Source organism: Mytilus galloprovincialis, chromosome 5, assembly GCF_965363235.1.
Source record: "Mytilus galloprovincialis chromosome 5, xbMytGall1.hap1.1, whole genome shotgun sequence".
Lineage (NCBI taxonomy): Eukaryota > Metazoa > Mollusca > Bivalvia > Mytilida > Mytilidae > Mytilus > Mytilus galloprovincialis.
This window is the reverse complement of record NC_134842.1, coordinates 16,099,273-16,120,816: the sequence shown is the minus strand read 5'-3', so window position 1 is coordinate 16,120,816 and position 21,544 is coordinate 16,099,273. Positions and strand designations below refer to the sequence as shown.

The following is a 21,544-nucleotide window of genomic DNA, read 5'->3' as shown; positions in this document are numbered from 1 at the left end:
AATTACTAATGTCAACTATGGGTTCCTTATCTTTTCTTTTTTATATGCATGATTTCTTGGTATACAGTCTACATTTACTTATAAAAATGTGTGTTTGTGCATAATGAGTGAAAGTAACTTGACTGAGGGCAAGTTTCGAAATTCAAAAGCAATATTTAAAAACATGAAATTAAATATAAAAAAATATTTTTTTTATGAAAATATGGTTTTTTTTCCTTTCCCACACCATCTTAGCACTAAATATGCATAGTCATCAAATAGAAATAATCTAAAATGACATTTGAAAACATAAACAAAACAAAAGTAACTTACAGATTAAAAAAGTAAAAATGGAAGCTTAAATAATACAGTATCACAGTCAGGCTTCTTTACAATGGTTTCTTCCTATCTCTTTTTATTAAAAGCAACAAATTATAATAAATGTTACAAATATTATGCTTGTTTAGTTAAAATGAGAATAATAATTAAACATATTTAACATCAAAAGGTGTAAATAGTCTATGGGATTTCATTGTAATTTTTTTTGTAATATATAGAATTAACAGCTAGTGACCACACGTAAAACCACTGGTCAATATACTTATAAAAATTACAAACAGAGAAAAATTTGTGTTGATAGCATTGTTTGTGTGGTCATGTGAGTGCTGACAGACAACGTTGATTGGTTGAACTGTTTGTGGATCTTGAGTGGACGGCTTCTGAGTAACAAAACTCGAATACACGTTTCTTCCGTTCAGTTGTTGAAGAGGCCTAAAATCATCAACTAAATTTTCTTCGTGAGTAGCGTTTATTGTTGTCTTCTTTATTTTATTTCTAAAATCACTCATCTGAAATTAAAACAAATCTTCTTTACAACTATATGCTCAACGAGGATTCAATTCTTGAAGTTAAATCGTGTTGGGGCCCTTTTTAGCTTGTTGTTCGGTGTGATCCAAGTCTCCGTGTTGAAGACCGTACTTCGACCTACAATGGTTTACTTTTAAAAATTGACCTGTATATATAATTGTATCATTGTCACTCATACCACATCTTCTTATATCTGTTAAATAGGTAGTTTACTGTTATAGAACTGTATAAAAGAACAATACAATATCAACTTTATTACCTGACTACTAGAAATTGTTATTGGTTGTGTAAAAACAGTCCAAACAACGCTCTCGTAGCATGGAGGTGTAGTTAGACTTCCTCTGTAGCGATAGTAGTGTACTAAATCTATTGGTACCAGTCGCTCCATAATTACTGGAGGGATTTCGGTAGTGTCATCTACAAAACATAGCATCGGGAATCAAACTTAAAGTCATTTATAGAACATAACACGAGGAATCAAAACTCAATGTCATCTACAGAACATTGCACGAGGATTCAAAACTTAATGTCATTTAGAGAATATTGCACGATGAATCAAACCTCAATGTCATTATGGGAACATTACACGAGGAATCAAAACTTAACGGCATTTAGAGAACATTTTACAAGGAATCAAACCTCAATTTCATATAGAGAACATTGCACGAGGAATCAAAACTCTATGTCATCTACAGTAAATAGCACGAGGAATCAAAACTTTATGTCATTTAGAGAACATTGCACGAGGAATCAAAACACTATGTCATCTTCAGAACATAGCACGAGGAATCAAACCTCAATGTCATTTAGAGAACATTGCACGAGGAATCAAAAATTTATGTCACTTTGAGAACATTGTACGAGGAATCAAAACTTAATGTCATTTAGAGAATATTGCACGGGGAATCAAATCTCAATGTCATCTACAGAAGATAGCACGAGTAATCAAATCTCAAGGTCATCTACAGAAGATAACACGAGTAATCAAATCTCAAGGTTATCTACAGAAGATGGCACAAGGAATCAAAACTTAATGTCATTTATGGAACAAAGCACAAGTAATCAAAACTCAAATCATCTATATAAAACAGAGAACGAGGGAAAAAAACTCAATGGCAAATTTACATCAGATTTCATAAATATGGCTTTTCGATGATGCAAGAATTTTTTTTTACTACAAAAAGAAACTTAGGGGTCTAATAATAGATAAATATGTAATTTGACATGGCGGTGTTCATATCATGAAACAAATGTATCAACTCGTTTAAATGATCGTTAAAAGTTAAACTTGGGTCATTTTATATACTTGTTTTAGTGTAATATGAGACAAAATTGTGTTTTATTATAATGCATTATGCAAGAACATGTATAATTATTTTAAAAATTATTACATATATTAGTAAAATATGATATTCTTATTCATTTGACCATTTGAAGGAGTTTTGAAATACACAAACTAGTTGACCTTTGCAGTCTCAAAGTCAAGTTATTCAGTGTTAAAATGTCTGTCGTTTTTTGTTTTTAAAATGGTTATTTTTTCGACAATTAAAACGTCATACAGAAGATTGTTGAGAAATGTTGCATATATACAGGACTTTTGAAGATTAGACATGCTTACATTATAAAGTCAAATCAATTAGCGTTTGTAGTTCATCAAGCCAAGCGTTTAAAAATAAAAGCACCCAAAGCATAGGTAACGTTATTGCCTCATTAAGTTATTGAATATTCACAATGCCCTAAGACAGAAATGTACAAAGTAATCACGCTTTTCGCGCGAAGGCACATTTAGATATTATCTATACTACATGCACATTAGATTAATATTTTGTTTTGCCTCTAGCATCAGACGCGATGTTAAGACGTGTTTTAAGTTCGTTAAACGTCTGAACCAATGTGTCAGTGGTTAATACATATACAAAGAAACAAGTGCTCATCTCTTAAAATCGTGCATTTAAAATTCAAATCTGTTCTTGTACCTCTTTTCAGTTAGATATGCGCCACTTCCAGCGTAGTGTTTTCTTTAAGAAATATATATTTTCTTATAAATTTTAAAAATTAGACTTACTAGTCTGCTATGATAAAAAAAACATAGATCTCAAATGGGGTTTCTAAATACCTTTATGTGCAACGTTTTCGAGGTAGTTAAATACTTCTTCAAAGTGTATGTTATGTCGTCCAATCTGAAATTATTGAAACAGTATGTCAAGTAAAAAATAAAATAAATAATTTATGCACAAAGCTTTTCAATGCCAAGCAACAAAGGGTGGGAATTCCATGGGATGGGCTTTTGGAGTTCGAAAATTGTACGTGTGAATTGTTAATCATTTGGTAATCATTGTTTAATGTGATACATTATTAGACAACTATCTAAGTAATCAATAAGAAATAAATAATAAAATGAAATAAACTACAATGCCGCCATTTGAATTAATTACGCATGTGTCCATATCAAGGTTTTTCGAGGTCACGAAGTTTACTTTTGTACGCACAGTCTAATCAAATAGGGACATTATAGAATCAGACTTGGGTTTCTTTTGAAAATACTGAAACACTGTTAAACTTTGTACACTGTTACGACAAATTTGCGTCTTAACAAATGAGCGGCTAACATGTATGGTTGAAGATCTTCTTAAGACTCAAGAAGAGTAGTCTAAAGTCTGAATATAATAATAGTTTGTCCTGTATTCACTGTCGTCGCATTTTTGACGGACTCTGGGATAGCATATTCAGTTAAAGTTGTCGGTACCTCAATCTTTCTCTATTCGCAGTTTTGTCGAATTCTTCAAGTATTAATATATTGTATTCTAAATTCATTTACGAATTTTTAGTAATAAAAAAATAACTATCCCGTACATATTTAAAAAACACCATCAACTAGTTTATACCTTTCATAAACCATCGTTTACAAATAGAAATACCGATTTTAATTTTTCAATAAACACCATTTGGTAAACACATTTCCATGTATAGCATACATAAAATTGAGAATGGAAATGGGGAATGTGCCAAAGAGACAACAACCCGACCATAGAGCAGACAACGGCAGAAGGTCACCAACAGGTCTTCAATGCAACGAGAAATTCCCGCACCCGGAGGCGTCCTTCAGCTGGCCCCTAAACAAATATATACTAGTTCAGTGATAATTAACGCCAAATTAACTCCAAATTGTACACAAGAAACTAAAAGTTAAAATTATTCAAGACTAACAAAGGCCAGAGGCTCCTGACTTGGGACAGGCGCAAAAATGCGGCGAGGTTAAACATGTTTGTGAGATCTCAACCCTCCCCCTTACCTCTAGCCAATGCAGAAAAGTAAACGCATAACAATACGCACATTAAAATTCAAGAGAAGTCCGAGTCTGATGTCAGAAGATGTAACCAAAGAAAATAACAAAATGAAAATAATACATAAATAACATCAGACTCCTAGCAGTTAACTGACATGCCAGCTTCAGACTTCAATTAAACTGATTCAGTGAAAAATTATATCTTCATCATATGAATGTCAGGCACAATCCTTCCCGTGAGGGGTTTAGTACCATTCTATCATAACATATATGAGAAAAAACATAACCCGTTTCATGCCAACAACTGGTTTTTAAATGTGTTCAGTTCCGATGCAAAGCCCCTATAAGTGATCGATCAATATTAAAGCCAAAATATGCAATTTTTTATGACCTGACAAAAGCATCGTAACTATATCCCTTCTTAATAAGTCTATTTAAAGGTTTTGTTAGCTTCTGGGGTGAATACTGACATTTTTGTGCTTTATAAAGAATATTTCCATAAAATATTAGATGTGAAATACCTGAACGTATAAGAAGTCTGCATGTTGAGCTAAATTTACGAATGATGTCCTTATACCGATGATAAAATTTAGTAAATGTTTGACTAGTTTGTAATATCGAAAACCCTGGTGTAATAATGTTTCAGTAATTCATAAATTTCTTTAGTATACATACTGAAGTCGTCATTATTGAGAGCCAAAATATAATCCAAATATCTAAAAATATTATTAAATTTATGTATCAGATGTTGTTTCGATGGGTCTTTGCTGATTTTTGTCATAAATTGTAACACATATCAATACAAAAACAGGTCCGCAATAAGTAGTGCACAGTTAGTCCCCATTGGAATTCCGATAACCTGGCGATATACGGAATCTCCAAAGCGAACAAAAATGTTATCTAGTTATAACTCAAGGGCAGATATAGTATCAAAGCATGTCCAATTGACAGTTTTTTTTGTTTATTGCTACTAAAAAATGACCCAAAAGAGTTTGAACATACATGTATATATTCACATTCCCCCTTTTTAAATGCCCATTTAATTAGGTGTGTGAATTTCTCATACGTGAGCGTTTAGATTGGGAGAACCTTCATACATTGTATCTGAATTCTTTCATTTAATTTTGGCGTATCTATATTATTTGTTGTCTATTTTGCTCGATTCTTGATGTCTTTTCCCATTGTTTAATATTTGAGACTCCCCTAGAGCCTCACATATACAATACAAATAGATATTGAAAATAACATGGTTAACTAAATACTGAATTTGGTAAGGTTGTATATTTATTTCAGACTTGCAAATATTTACCTCAAAGAAAAATCCCAATACCAAAAGACCATCTGGTTTATCAATAGCATCTTCTATCCTTTGGAACCTATCTGAGTAGTGGACTATATGCATCTGAAAAATTGTTTTTTTTTCATTAGAATAGTTTATGTTGTAGTTAGTATGACAGAAATTATACAGCAATCGCATTTTTGCAGTTGAAGCGTTTTCGTGGATAGTTTATTCGTAAGTACTTAAAAGTATGGTCAATCAGAAAGAGACTGTCCGGAAAAATGACAATGGTTATTACAAACTAACACTACAAAGTTACTAATGAAACAATTTTCCTAAATACAGAAGCTGAACATTATGTTTTATGCTCAGTGGTAAATATAAAAAATTCTCAGATTTGTAAAACAGAAACACATTGCCATGCAGATCTGAGAACATATTACTCAGTAACACTCGGCATAATAAAACACAGACGAAAGATATCAAAAGGACGTTCAAACACATAATCTTAAAACAAACTGACAATGCTATGGTATTAAAAAAAAACACACAAAAAAGTCCACAATACTCAACCGTGACTCAACATACAAAAAATTAAAGAGTAAGCAACATGAACCTGCCAAAACTATGGTGAATATCAGCTGCTCTAGATTGATCATGATTCATATACAAAAATAAACTACCAATTTCAAATCGCACATCCACACCAAGCTGCATACTATGCAACGGAAGATATGGCTGGATGGATTGGCAGGGGGGAAGGGGGAGGATAAAGCATTGAGACTCAATACAAATAATGCCTAAAAAATTTTAGTAGGGTATTTGTTTCTTGTAAGGTATTGCAGTTTTGCCTATAGTGTTTTATTTGGTTTCTTATTTTCTGTGTTTTAATTTGGTTTCGTATTTTCTTTGTTTTAATTTTTGTTTCGTATTTTTAACCTACACTTTGAAGCAGTATATACATGTACACTGTGAATTCCATACCTCCATTGGGTAATGATGGTCGTCAATAACGTGTTCAGAGCCTTTGGTATTATCTGCTCCCCAATGGAAATGGAACTGTACAGGTTTGTATCCACCAGTCACACCACCACCATGTGTTCTCAATGACGTATCAACAATGTCAACTTGAACTGAAACGAAAGACTTTCTAAATATATAAAATCATACAAATAGGTTGATTATATTCCAGAGATGTACATGTCAGATAGGTTCCAGAAATGTTTCCATATTTACATATTCTAGAGATGTACATGTCAACTAGGTTCCAGAAATTTTTAGATATTTTCTTTATTGGTTCTTTTGGTTCTGTGCGATACTTTACTTTCATAATTAATAAGTCACTGGAAGTCTGTCATCATACACTTAATACTTGACCATACAATATATTGTAGAGATTAATTAACAAAAATATCATTGTTACAGCTGTTTTTCAAATTGAAATAGAATTTAGAGAATATATTTGTATCATTAATGTAAAATAAAGAGATGTGGTATGATTGCCATTAGGACAACTATCAACTAGAGTTAAAATAAGATGGATGTAAGCAAAAGTTTTGGACAACTGTACGGCTTACAACAATGAAACTTTAGTTTAGTATTCATTAACAATATCAGGTTTCTTTTACAAATAGTGACTTGTATGGAGAGTTGTCTCATTGGCACTTATACCACATCTCCTTTATATCTATATTCACAACTACATGTTATACCACATCTCCTTTATATCTATATTCACAACTACATGCCAGTATTTTTTTCAAACTCGTGCATATTCGATTATTTTGTAACAGGGCGAACAGCTAGGATTCGAAACCTACCCTAGTAGATATTATTACAAGAAAAAAATACAGCTCGAAATATTATCATTTTGAACTAGCTGATGGTTGATACGGCTTGGTGTAACCAAATTATATGCTTAATTAAAACTTATTTCTACTTTACAAGACGTTATGTAAATTTTGTGGTTTTTGTAAAGCCTGTGCGACCGTGAAGATTGACAATGATTGTACATAACACATACAATACATGTATACTTGCATTTAAATAACATCTCTACATCGGTATATGACAGTCATATTTAAATATATTTCTCACCAATAATTTAAAATAATATAATAATATTCTTATATCGGTATATGACAATCATATTTAAATATCTCACCAGTGTGTCCATTGTTTTTCATTGTCATGTTTGCCTGCACTAGTTCTGAAAATCCTTTAAATCCAAACTGAAGCAGGCTGATGTCAAATGTTGCTTTTTTCGATTCAATAGCAACAGGTGATTGCATCACTCCAGCACAGTCCGGATACTCTTCATGCCAGTGGGCGGGACCTGATTGGTGAAATATTATCATAGACTTGGTAAACGCTCGTAAATTAATACCAGAAGTCAATTACTAGTAATGGGTTTCTGATCATACTCATAAATTATGTTTGTTCAAAGGAGATTATACAAACTAAAATTATAAAGTTTATTTTGCTCTTTATCAATCTCAATTCCACATGTATGACATTTTTTTTACTCAAGATTTTCATTAACCAATGCCGTACAGTTTCGTGATTGTATAATGTCATCGAAGTTGAAAAGTAGGATATATTATAATAGACTGTACTTATTTTTAAAATATAATCATTTAAGTGGACTCACCATGGATTCCGTTGTATTCCCATACAGAACCTACAATTAAAGAATATTAATAAAAGACTGATACATGCAACTATTATTCCATTTTAGAATCACCTTGATGGTTCACTGCACATGGTGAATATTAAGACAAATACAAAGTCTAACAAGGCCATATATGCATGCTTCTGATTTGGGACAGGCGCACACATGCGGCGAGTTTAATGAGATCTCAATCCCCCCTATACATTGTACCTGTAGCTAATGTAGAATAAACAAACACATGTAGCACTTCGCACAGTAAAACTCAGTTTAAAAGAAATCCGAGTCCGATGTCAAAAAAAGGGTTACAGTAGAAACTAAGCAAAATGACCGTGACAATGGTACATATATATACATTATCAAAGGACTATCAGATACAGACATACCAGCTTCAGACATCAATTAAACTTAGGTCTGTCTTATGAAAACAAATAATTTGACAAGGCTGTTATTAAATTTTTTGAAAGGGATAATTATTTTTTTAAATATGTTGGAGGTTTTAAATGTCATTTCATGACCACAAACAGACGAGTATCTATTACAAATATAATATTTCTGAACACGAAAGTGCCTTAATTGTTTTCACCATGGCGTATTCCAAACCTCCCAATAAAACCTTACAGAAATGCCATTATAACTTATCAAATTGAAAGAGTGATGTTAAGTTGTAAATTGGCGCATTCCAAACCTCTTAGTTAAACTCTCCACAAATGCAATTATAACTTATTAAATTGAAAGAGTGATGCCGAGTTAAATAATGCCATACCTGTATATGTAACACCGGTATACACAGCTGTGAACTCCGAGCTTAAAATAAATCCCAGAGAATACAATTTAAGCCAATTCCAAGCCGTTTGCATAGTGACACAGACTACATGTCAACTATAATTTAATTTCTTTAATGAGAAACAATCGTCAAAATGTAAATTCCTCAAACTAATTTATGGGTACTGTCGGATGATGGCAACTTATGGTTTAGTATACATGTACCTTAAAACTTTAACATATATGTATTATAAAATATGCTTTGATATGAAAATGTTTATATTTATGATGATATTCACATCTAAAATTTAATTTATGCATTATCCGATTTTATTTTCAAAATATGCACGTACATATCATGTTCATATCCGGACACTGTCATAAATCACAGTAATGATAGTCGGAAAGTCAATGTACATGTATTTTAAATTGAGTTAAGGAAAATGTTGTACCGTTTTCTTTATCAATAGTAATTTAATATTAACCAAAAGAGAGAAGTTAAACTTGATACTCTCTTAAACAAAAATATTAACCAAAGGTATAAATATAAAAAAAAATTATAAGATGTGGTATGATTTCTAATGAGACAACTGTCCACAAGAGACCAATGACACAGAAATTAACAACTATAGGTCACCGTACGGTCTTTAACAATGAGAAAAGCTCATACCGCATAGCCAGCTTTAAAGGCCTTGAAATGACAATGTTAAACAATTCAAACGAGAAAACTAACAGACTTATTTATGCATAGTACAATTATAGTACACTCTGAAACATATAATAATAGATAGTATCTATTAGGATTATTGAATATGTAAATCATGTTTAATAGATAACTATCTCTTATGTAAATTAAATCTTCGTATTTTAAATAAAATTTAAGTTAAATGAAAAATAAATGAAACCCACCATGTTATGCAATGTTTAATTATACATGTAGTAAGTGCAAAATAATACAATAACCTGTTTTTTTATTGTTTATTTGATTGTTGGTTGCTTAACGTCCAGGGGCAAATATTTGATGCATGTTCAGGGCGAGAGAAGCAAATAACACATAGTGACTTCAGGCCACTTTAAACACTAAGTCTTCTGCGTTTGGTGTTGCGGCCTATCCGTGCCTTGTTATGTTTGTTAGGTAGAGTAATTGGTGTTATTTTTTTTTTTTTGCCATCAACAGTTTCATGTCAGTTTAGACGAGAAAACGGCGTAAGAACGAATTTTTGAAAAAATTGTGTTATAAATACTTTCTGGTAGGCTGCTTTTTATTTGAGTAAGTAGACCTCATCAAACAACTTAAATTTTATTTTTGTCCTCCGTTTTATTTACCAAGAAGGATAAAATAGGTCCAGATATTGAGGCACCAAATATTTGTCTTTAAGAAATGTGGAAACTGGTGCATATTTGAAAAAAATATTAATAAAAATATTCCGTTCTACTTTTATTCGAAAAATCATTGTTCCAGAAGGAAAACTAAGTTTAAGTCAATTAAAAATAAGTTGAAACAAATTCATGTATAAATAAAAATGTTTAGCCGGAGCATTGCTAAAATATTTCAAAAAGGACCCAAATACTAAAAACTTACCGGTACCACAGAAAGCCACTATTGGCAATGAAATAAACAAACTAATACAAACAAACATCCTAATGCAATAGACTTCAAAAGCTAAAGAACCCAAAAGTGAAATGTAAGATGTATTTATACTGTCCTTGAAAGTTAAGACATACGGTGGTTACGGATGGGAAACTTAGCCAGAGGACGCTATAATTTAATCAGATGTTACTCCGCGTTAAGTAGTTACGGCATAATGTTATCAGATCATTTAAAGGGACATTCTGTTTCAATAAGAGGACTTCATCTAATATGCATGGGTCTTCATTTACCAAGTACATTGTAGATCATAAAAGATATCATATTTAACAAAAGGTGATAATAAGGACATGGTGCAAAGTACGGGTACGTAATAAATCAATGACACACAGTTTTAAAAACTTGGGCTCTGTAATTTGAAGAAGAGAAGTCGGTTAACAATAAATTAAAAGACAAAAAAAAAGTTCAATCACTGGAAGGAAATATGAAACACGTGTAGGCCTTGTATAATTTCATAAATTACCTCTTTTTAATCTTTACAAATGCTTCATCATGCTATATCCAATTATATGAAATAATGCTGTTAACGAGTTTTTAATCCAATATTACAAGTCAAATATGATAATTTGGGACACAGATGATGTACCAGCTAGCATATAAAGTTCTTAAGTGGCATAGCTCTAGAACAGTAAAGTGACGCCACCAACATTCAATCTTGACCTGTGTTTTGTGAAAATGAGCATTGTGTATAAGTTTCATAACATTTAGTTGAGGCAAACTAGATAACGGAAACCAATTTTGGGACGTATGGACGGACGGACGTACGTATAGACGTACAGACGGACATGGGTAAATCTTAATGCCCTCTCCACTACGACCGAACAGCTGGCCCCAAAATTACTAGAGTAAAGCAATTCTAACTGGAAAAACCAACGGTCTAATCCTTATCTATACTAAAAAAAAGAGAGATGAGAAACACAGTTGAACCACACCAACAAACGACAACCACTACATATCAACAGTCTCCTGACGTAGGACAGGTGCATTCAAATGCAGCGGGTTTAAAATTTAAACAGGCGCCAACCTTAAACCTTACCTGAGACAAGAGTGTAACATTACAACATAAAAAAACGACATAAAACATGAGTTTGTAATACCAAATTTCCGAAAGTGTTGATAACAATTAACAATTTTTTAAGTTAAATCTGTAGTTTACTAATGAAGTTTAGAAGGGCGTATGACATTTGCGCCGATTTTGAAAATTTTTCTTCTTTCATTTTCGCCGATTTCATTTTTTTCATTTGCGCCGATTTTACATTTGCACCTAATTTGATTCACAGGTAAGTTAATACTTGTACATGTACTGTACTATACCATTGGTAAAATCTGGTTATAAATGTTGTTCGTTTATGTTTAAGTTCATTTTGATGGCCGAATTTTGATTCATATTGTTCCGGAACTTCGTTGCAACATGATGGACATATATATTGCACACTGAAAACCAGCCGAGGAGTCAATATTCTTTAATCATTGAGGGCCATATATATCGGAACTTCAAGGTTAGTGTCCTGAAACATAACAACATTTCTTAAAAATGTACCATAAAATAGTGTAAATCCAGAGTCACCACGGATTCTATTGTCAAAACACAGATCGAGCATAGCCATGTGGCAGATGTCCTAAAGACAGAGGTTAAAAGCTACAGGTACTGTCAAGAAAAAAATCTGGAGGTGTATCTTGTAGGCCTTCTTCCATCTCCCCGTTGTGAGCAGGGGACAACAGTTTTATACATGTTATGATTGACAATTCATTACATGTGTACAAGTGGCTAATGGAAAAGGTCTATAATGATAAAGAAAAATAACGTGACTTGGATTGAGAGTTCTCTCATTGGAACTCATACCACATCTTCTTACATCTAACCTGTAATTTACCTGTCAAAAAATCGGCGCAAATGAAATGCACATCTGTGAAAATGCAAAACGCCGGTTTAGAACTAACACGCAATCACAAATTTCCGAATTTTAGAATATCGAAATTATATATCTGTAATGAAAAGTTCCAATAGGTTATTGTTGTTTGATTTATTTCGAATCTATTAAGTATTTACGTCACTTGTTTCTTTAATTTAGCTATCTCAATATTACAGTTTGATAGCGATGAAACTGACAGTTATGTGATAGGACGAAAACAGTTAATTTGAATTTCAATTCTAAATCTGTTCAAACCGACTTGAACAAGTAGAAGCGATCTGACTACCAAAGTGACAACTATAATAACGAACTTCAAAATAAAAGCTATAAAAGGCTACATCATGACAAAATGAGAAACAATTTAAACTTGAGAGAAAATTAACCGCCTTATTCATGCTGAAACCAATAAACGAAAAACACGTGTGATAAACAGCAACCAACAACAACCACTGAAATACAGGAACATGACTAAGTTAAGCCACACAAGTGAAATGTTGTTAAGTTAAACGTGTTCATGAGAGCTAAATCCTCTTCCTAACATGGGACAGTGGCGTAACAGCACACCATCGAAATAAAATCAGTTTCAAAGCCTCGACCCATCATATTTTGATATCAATTACATGTAAAGTTTGTAAGACCAAAAACTTAAATCGAACAAATTAAAGTCAATGGAACCCATTGATGATTTTTATCATGTTGGCGTATCCTAATCTTGTTTTGGTGATCATTTGTAGTTACAGTACAGATTCTCGTTATGTTTTATAGCTGAAAATACACAAATGCCAAATACACTTTAATGGACATAGATTTTCATGTACTGCGCATGGTGACTATTCCTAGATAAGGAATTAAACCACTATTTCCTAGGCCGGTGGAATTGCTTTCTATGTAAAAATCTGCAGTTTCGTGCATTTATGGTTATTTTGTATTAGGTTCAAAAAAGGTGAGAGTCATTTCATGTCAAAACTACACCCAATCCTGACTTGAGCTCGAAAATTCAACATATTTCTTATAACTTCATAGTAGACCACACTGGTTCACGACGGTTTCGTAGAACACAAACATGTATTTCTGTTCTGAACAAAGGGTCAAATATGCACTCCTATTGTAATTTCCTATGTTTTCTTATCAATCAAAAGATATTCTCAATAGTGTTCTACAATGATCCCAATTCATTAAGCGTTCGTTTCATAAAGGATCATTACTAAAATATTTTACCTATAGTTAAAGTTTATACAGCTATGTGCCAGAACTGTTTTATGTAGAGTATTTAAAACTACTTTCTTCGTATTTTCATCGAGACCGGTTTCTTTTTTGGTTTTGTTTTGTCATCAGTGTTTGACTCAATTATTTACATCCTCTTACTTACAGTGAAAAAGCCAACAAAATACTGATCCTGATCGGTTGGTAGCCAGGATGTTGAGGGGTTATCTCGGGTCATGGGTGCTCTGTCTTTAAAGGTGAATATCAATCTGTAACTGGACTCTAATAGTCTACTAGTTTGCCTGTTCAAAGCTGAATTCAACAAATATGGGAGGGAACATATGTCTTTAGAAATTGGAGTGAAACATTATTTACTATGTTACTTTCCTACTTCCATATAAAGAGTAGCAATGCATCATGTATCACGTGTTGCTATTTAGTTTCAAGTTGTATATAAAACACTGTCTAAAACCGTTGAAGACCGTACCTTGACCTATAATGGTTTACTTTTATAAATTATGACTTGGATGGATAGTTAACGTTGTCTCCTTGCATTGGCACTCATACCACATCTTCCTATATCTATAAATATGGTTGCTGTAAAACATGTCTTTAAAAATTACAAAGACAAAGATCGAGATCTTTATTTAGCCATTTACAATAAAATAATTATTGTGAAATATTTCGCCTAGAGGAAAACGATAAGTGTAAATATGTACATGCATGTACGTGATCATTAGAACTACTGAGTTTGCAGTCTGTACATGGACTGTTATCGTATATTAATCAAAGTTAAAATCGATTATAATCTTTTAATACACAATCTTTACAGATTAAAGATAACAAAATTCTAATGTAACATTCCTCTTTTTGTTAGCCTACATTGACACATTTTATTTTACCCTTTTGTTCAATGATATATATTCATCTCTCTTTTATCCTGTCTTTTTATTTTAAAAAAGAGTTGTATTTCTAAACGGAATTGGACACCAAACTTAAAAAAAACCTCTATAGTGCACAGTCTCTTATATTTTGATAAATAGCAAAAAAAAAAAAAAAAAAAAAAAAAAAAAAAAAAAAAAAAAAGAAGCCCACGTCTTTTGGGTTAGGAGAAGAATACTGACGTTTGAAAAAAATCATACTTTTGTTAACCGATTTGAAAATTGATATTCACTTTTATTATATACATTTGTCTCTGAAATTTGTTTACCTAGTATATTCTTTAATACATATTATAATAACAATAAAGTATAATTGCATGTGTACACGTAAAAATACACATTAAGTATCTATGAAGTTATAAACATGTGACAAATACTGAATGGTTATGTGTACATGAAAGCGAGAATGTAAAACACATATATAAATATATATTTATATTACATATATAACAGATAACAATATTCTATCGCACAAAACACCATTATACAACAATCAACAACAATCGCTGATTTACAGGCTCTCGACTGGGAACAGCACATACAATATCTACTATTTGGTTCGATCTCCATTCCGGGGACTGAATTTGCAGCTCTCCTTTGACACCATTTGCGATTATGGTCTTGAGAAACGACGATAGTCCGTAAATAGCTGACCCGTGTTCAGAGAGAGCAACATCTCTTGCACATAAAAATGCCGGCTTATGCCGCTACAAGGCAGCACTCGCACCAGCAAAGTCGAAAGGCATTAATATAAGTTGAAATAACTTGGTTTTCCAGTCCACTATACATACATATAATGTATGCTTAATCTAAAGTTTGTATCTACTAGCGAATAATGTGTTAGATTTGAATTTACAAGGAAGCTTTTGAAACGAATTCTAAAGGTGATCCTTTCGAAAGTTTTACGGACATTATAACGAGTAGGTTCCTGGTTTTGTCCTTTCATTGTCCTTTTGTATATGATGCATACATGTTCCAATTGTAACAAAAACCTAGTCCTCTTTTCACCGATGGTACATTTGTACATGTAGCATTCTGACCGAATTAGACTTGTCACTGAGTATATATACGATATTTAATTTGAGCAACATATAAACGGGAAACAATAGTGGAACATGATCGGTTTACCCTTCATGTAAATTATTTGTGCTGCAAAGTAATTATAATTTTCCGCGTTTCGAAGTATAGAGGAAAATTATTGTACTTACGGTTCTTTCAATATATGTATGGACACGTGATATTAATTGTAGTATCACGTGAATGGTCATTTTTTGACGGGTTAATTTACCTATCAGACCATTCTCTCACCAACTTCGAACTGGTCAAGTTCAGATTTAATGTTGGTTCATTATTGTTTGATTTTTTCTTGTTTTTTGTGCTATATATAGTTGTTAATTTCTGTTTCATTTAGTCTCTTGGCAATCATAATACATATTTTTTTTATATATATGGCGATGTCGTTATTACGACATGTTATGTCGAAATTACGACATAGCGATGTCGTTATAACGACATGTTATGTCGAAATAACGACATCGCGGTAATAACGACATGTTATGTCGTAATAACGACATAATTTTTTTTTTTGAATGGCCCTTATCGGCTTCCGTAGTTCCGGACCTGTTTGATTTGTAGGACTTGATTGTTTTTTCGTAGACTTGTGTTTTTTTTTTTTTGTTTTTTTTTTTGCATAAGGTTTTCGATTTTGTTGTCTCCCCCTTTTCTAGTAGCATAATTCAATTTACGTGTAATATTAATATCAAATAAGATATTTGGTAAAATTCTTGACATATGTTAACCTTAAACTAGATCAAAGTCAAACCAATTTGTATCCATTCTCTTTTTAAAATCAAATTACCTCTGGTCATCAATGATATTTTAACCTTGCCAAATTCAAGTATGAAAATCCACGCGACTGATTAAATCGGGTCATGATAAATTAAAAACCGAGCTTATTATAATAGTATTTTTTTTCTATTTAAGGTTCAACATAGTCATTACCCAGCAATGTTGCTGATATGGATCGTTTAAGATAATGAAGCTTTTATGTCTTTCTCGCCTTCATTAGCATACATTAGTTCACCTGTACCGACATCTGTGGTCACGTGAGTCACGAGGTCATTGTTTCTCCTGATATCACTTGTTAAGTTCCGTCTCATATTCTTTGTACGTTAATGTTATCTGTTTATACTTTTGATCTTTCAAATAAGAAAGGTATTATTTAAAGACGACGAAACATTTTTTAAATGATATATTACCGTAGGTAGTATCATAATGAGCTTTTTTCATTATTGTTGTCCAATAAGAATGTTATTTAAAAGGTACTTTTGGCAAAATAGCATGACCTGTCGTGGTGACTACTATGGCATTATATTTTGACTTTATCAAATGATGTCCTTAAATATGATGTAGAATTTAAGTCCACGTGATTGATAAAATAAAACATTAAAACCAGTAATATTAGACATTTATGCAACTAACCTTCATTCATTTATATCCCATATCAGTTTTCGTGCGAGAGAACTATACTACTCTTTTTACAATGTACTTCGTCATAATGAAAAATCAGTCAATGAATTCTCCTTTTCAAGATTTTTTAATCATTGATATAACTCGTGGTTGAACAAGTCAAAATTTCAAAATAGTTTAGCCTTGAAACATATGCTTTTGTAATAGTTGAATAATTGAACTAGTTTTCGTAAACTTTTTCGTTGGTATACTGTTTTCTTTTGTCCTTTTGAGTTGTTATAAGTTTCGCCGAAATATTTGTGTCGTTTTGCTGAAAGCCCTTTACGAATGAATTTAACTGAAGCAATTTACTCTCTGATGAAAATGTTCGGACGCCATCACTGGTTGGTCAACTGTTAATGTTGTATATCTATTTCACATTTGACCACGGATATGTCCCAATTGTCGTAACCACAATCTTGTTCTTCTTCCTCGAATGTTTCTGGCTGAATATATAAGACTAACCTACACGAGCAACACGACGGGTGCCGAACGTGGAGCAGGAACAGCTTACCGTCTGGAGCACCCAGTTTTTTGTGTGGTTCGTGTTGCTCAGTTCTTGGTTGTCTATGTTGTGTTTTGTGCACTAATATATATATAGGAAGTTGTGGTGTGAGTGCCAATGAGACAACTCTCCATCCAAATAACAATTTAAAAAAATGAAACCATTATAGGTCAATGTACGACCTTCAACACGGAGACTTGGCTCACACCGAACAACAAGCTATAAAGTGCCCCAAAATTACTAGGGTAAAACCATCCAAACGGGAAAACCAACGGTCTAATATTTGTATTTAAGTATTCTTTATTTCTTCATGGCGTTGTCAGTTTATTTTCGTTTAATGAGATTGTATTTCTTTTCTCTGTACGCGACATTTTTTTTTATGTCAGGAACCTGTCCCCTAGTGGTTGTAGTCTTTCATGTAGTTTTCGTTTATTGTTTTTGTGGTTATCATGTTTTCCGTTCATTGTTTTGGCATGAATCAGGTCAGTATATGTTTTTTGTAATACACGGACCTTTAAAAAGAGAAAAGTTTGCAAATTAATTAGGAATAGAGAATAAAAGGCTGCTTTAAAAGTCTCCTAAATGACAGAACTAGTACCCGTTGTAACTCTTGAGATATGGAGGATGAAAATCATTTTCTACTTCAATGTGTTAGATTTGATGAATACCGTATTCATCTGTTTCAAGAAATAATTAGAAGTTGCCTTTTTCTTAATTTTAACTCTTAAATGCATAAATGGTTATGGCTAGAAATATACTAAGCTGCGGATAAAATTGTATAGTTAGTTGATGGCTATCTAGCTTTTTAAATAGAATTAAGTGGCATGGGTAGTCGTATTGTATATGTAGTTGGTGGCCATCTTGTCTATTCAATAGGAAGTATCCTAGCTAGGTATCATTAGTGTATAGATAACTGTACTTTACCGTATTTAGCCTTCAACAACAGGCAAACCCTTCCGTAGAGTTAGGTTTAAGAGCAAACCCTTCCATATAATAAGCTTTAAGAGCAAACCCTTCCATATATATAGTAAGCTTTAAGAGCAAACCCTCCCATATATATAGTAAGCTTTAAGAGCAAAACCCTTCCATATACTAAGCTTTAAGAGCAAACCTTTCAATATGTATAGTAACTGCTTTAAGAGCAAACCATTCCATATATATAGAAAGCTTGAAGAGCAAACCCTTCCATATATATAGTAAGCTTTAAGAGCAAACCCTCCCACATATATAGTAAGCTTTAAGAGCAAACCCTTCCATATACTAAGCTTTAAGAGCAAACCATTCCATATATATAGTAAGCTTTAAGAGAAAACCCTTCCATATATATGGTAAGCTTTATGAGCAAACCCTTCCATATATATAATAAGCTATAAGAGCAAACCCTTCCATATATATAGTAAGCTTTAAAAGCAAACCCTTTCATATAGTAAGCTTTAAGAGCAAACCTTTCCATATATATAGTAAGCTTTAAGAGCAAACCCTTCCATATACATAGTAAGCTTTAAGAGCAAACACTTCCTTATAGAAAGCTTTAAGAGCAAACCCTTCCATATATATAGTAAGCTTTAAGAGCAAACTCTTCCATACAGTAAGCTTTAAGAGCAAACCCTTCCATATATATAGTAAGCTTTAAGAGCAAACCATTCCATATTTATTGTAAGCTTTACGAACAAACCCTTCCATATATATAGTCAGCTTTAAGAGCAAACTCTTCCATAAAGTAAGCTTTAAGAGCAAACCCTCCATATATATAGTAAGCTTTAAGAGCAAACCATTTCATATTGTAAGCTTTAAGAGCAAACCCTTCCATATACATAGTAAGCTTAAAGAGCAAACACATCCTTATAGAAAGCTTTAAGAGCAAACCCTTCCATATATATAGTAAGCTTTAAGAGCAAACCCTTTCACATAGTAAGCTTTAAGAGCAAACCCTTTCATATAGTAAGCTTTAAGAGCAAACACTTCCTTATAGAAAGCTTTAAGGGCAAACACTTCCTTATAGAAAGCTTTAAGAGCAAACTCTTCCACATAGTCAGCTTTAAGAGCAAACCCTTCCATATACATAGTAAGCTTGAAGAGCAAAGTTTAACCCTTCCACATAGTCAGCTTTAAGAGCAAACCCTTTCATATAGCAGTAAGCTTTAAGAGCAAACCCTTCCATATATATTGTAACATATCAACATATCTTGGAAGTTATTGACTTGCGATTTAATCTGAAACAGGAAAACGTTAACAAACCATAATTTCTGTTAATATATTTATTTTGTCTTAGTACCATGAGGAAAAGTAAATTTGCATTTATCTTGCAATCAGCCAAGTTGAACTTTTTTACAAATAAAAGGTATACAAGATTATTTGCTTGATTTGTACTTGTTCAGTTTCGTGTTCCTCCGCTTCCATGCATATTGAGAAAACAGTATCAATGTACATTTTTCTTTTTTGTGTGACAGTTCATATTGAGGTCATCTTCGCGTTCCGCATTCAAAATGACTTGAGTCCATTTATTGAGAAAATAGAAACAACATTTTGGATATAATCATAAATTAACATTAAAGTGCCGGTTGTAAATTGCTGGATAAAAACAATATGTGTACACTGTAAGAAAAATAAAATTTCGTTGTAATCGCCATGAAGCAGGAGAAAAGCTCGTTGTGCCTTGCATTTCGTCCCTGTGGCTGATCAAGAGAAAAGGGTTGGGCATTCCGGGGGTTGGAACCCCCTTGTTTTGACGATCAATGCATTTGAATGGGGACACATGGTTGGACCCACACCCCACCCATTTATTCTGGTTTGGGACCCCCTTTTGAAAATGGCTGGATCCGCTGCTGCATCCAATTTCTAATTAACAGCTCATACAAATAAATGTTATGTTAGTGTACGTCCGACAATGCACATATTATACACATGGAAAAAAGTATTGCAACACCAAATTGAAATTGAAATTAAAAAAACACTCTTTATTTTTTTTTATATATAATTTGTTAAAATAGAACTAGTTAAACATTTTTAAAATTTCACCTGAGTTTGATCAAAAATTATTGACTCGATGAGTTCTTATCTGCACATGCAGCTACTGTACTCGTAAACAGCAAAACAGGTGTTTTTATCCTCATTGTTTTCAACACTTTAAATAACCAAGTTTATAAAGTTATGTGATTGACACCTTGTAATGGGTCCTCCACAACTCTTAACCGCAGCAAGATGGCAGATTATCAGCATGAGAGAAGCAGGAATGTCGCTGTGACAACCGCACGTATTGTTGGTCATCACCATTTCACTATTAGTCGTTTTGAGAATAAAATCAGGCAATAAACGATGTTAAAGACTATCCGAGATCAAAAAGACCCCCTATGCCATCTGCTAGGGAAAATCAAGCATAATGAAGCTTGGTCAGAAAGAAACCCATTGCATACAATACAATCCTAAAATGAGAGTGGTGGGCATACAGAAGCCTTTTAACCAAAATTGTTCGAGATTGACTCATCGCTACTGGTTATCGTGCGATAAGACCATTTCGGGGACCTTTGCTTACGAACAGACACACAGTTGCCCTTATTCAATGTAGTGCAGAGCTCGCCATAGTTGGAAATTAGCATCGTGGAGGAAGATCCGTTGTTCCAATGGAATTCGGTTTATCTTCCTTGGCCCGATCGTAGCCCGGATTTGAACAATATCGAGCATATATGGAACACTTTTGGGCGTAATGTGCGCGAAAGGACACCCCAGTCCAAACACGTGATGAAATAAACAATGCCCTTCATCAGAAATGGTTGCTGCTACCTTAGCAACAAATTGTTCGATTTATGGTAGGAATCAGAAGACGTAAAGTGGAGGTTAACCGTTTGAATTGAGGCTGCACACAAAGTACTAATTCTTTGGCGTATAACAATCAACCATGATGTGAACAATCATCTTAAGATCAATTTTGAAATGTCTGACAGTGTAAAGTTCGACTACAGTAAAAGTTGTAAAATGCAGTTTT

The 21,544-nt window shown here is 32.9% G+C and overlaps 1 protein-coding gene across 1 annotated transcript; it reads right to left on the bottom strand.

Annotated features, from left to right (window-relative positions):
• Positions 1 to 206: 206 nt before the first annotated feature.
• LOC143075259 (carbonic anhydrase-like) lies at positions 207 to 10,553 on the bottom strand. The gene is made up of 8 exons (XM_076250622.1): positions 10,427 to 10,553; positions 8,062 to 8,091; positions 7,576 to 7,746; positions 6,396 to 6,544; positions 5,442 to 5,534; positions 2,963 to 3,026; positions 1,106 to 1,263; positions 207 to 827 (listed from the first exon to the last, which is right to left on the bottom strand). The coding sequence occupies exons 1-8, from the start codon at positions 10,482 to 10,484 to the stop codon at positions 546 to 548; spliced, it is 1,005 nt and encodes a 334-aa protein (XP_076106737.1). The 5' UTR covers positions 10,485 to 10,553; the 3' UTR covers positions 207 to 545.
• Between the last annotated feature and the right edge of the window lie 10,991 nt (positions 10,554 to 21,544).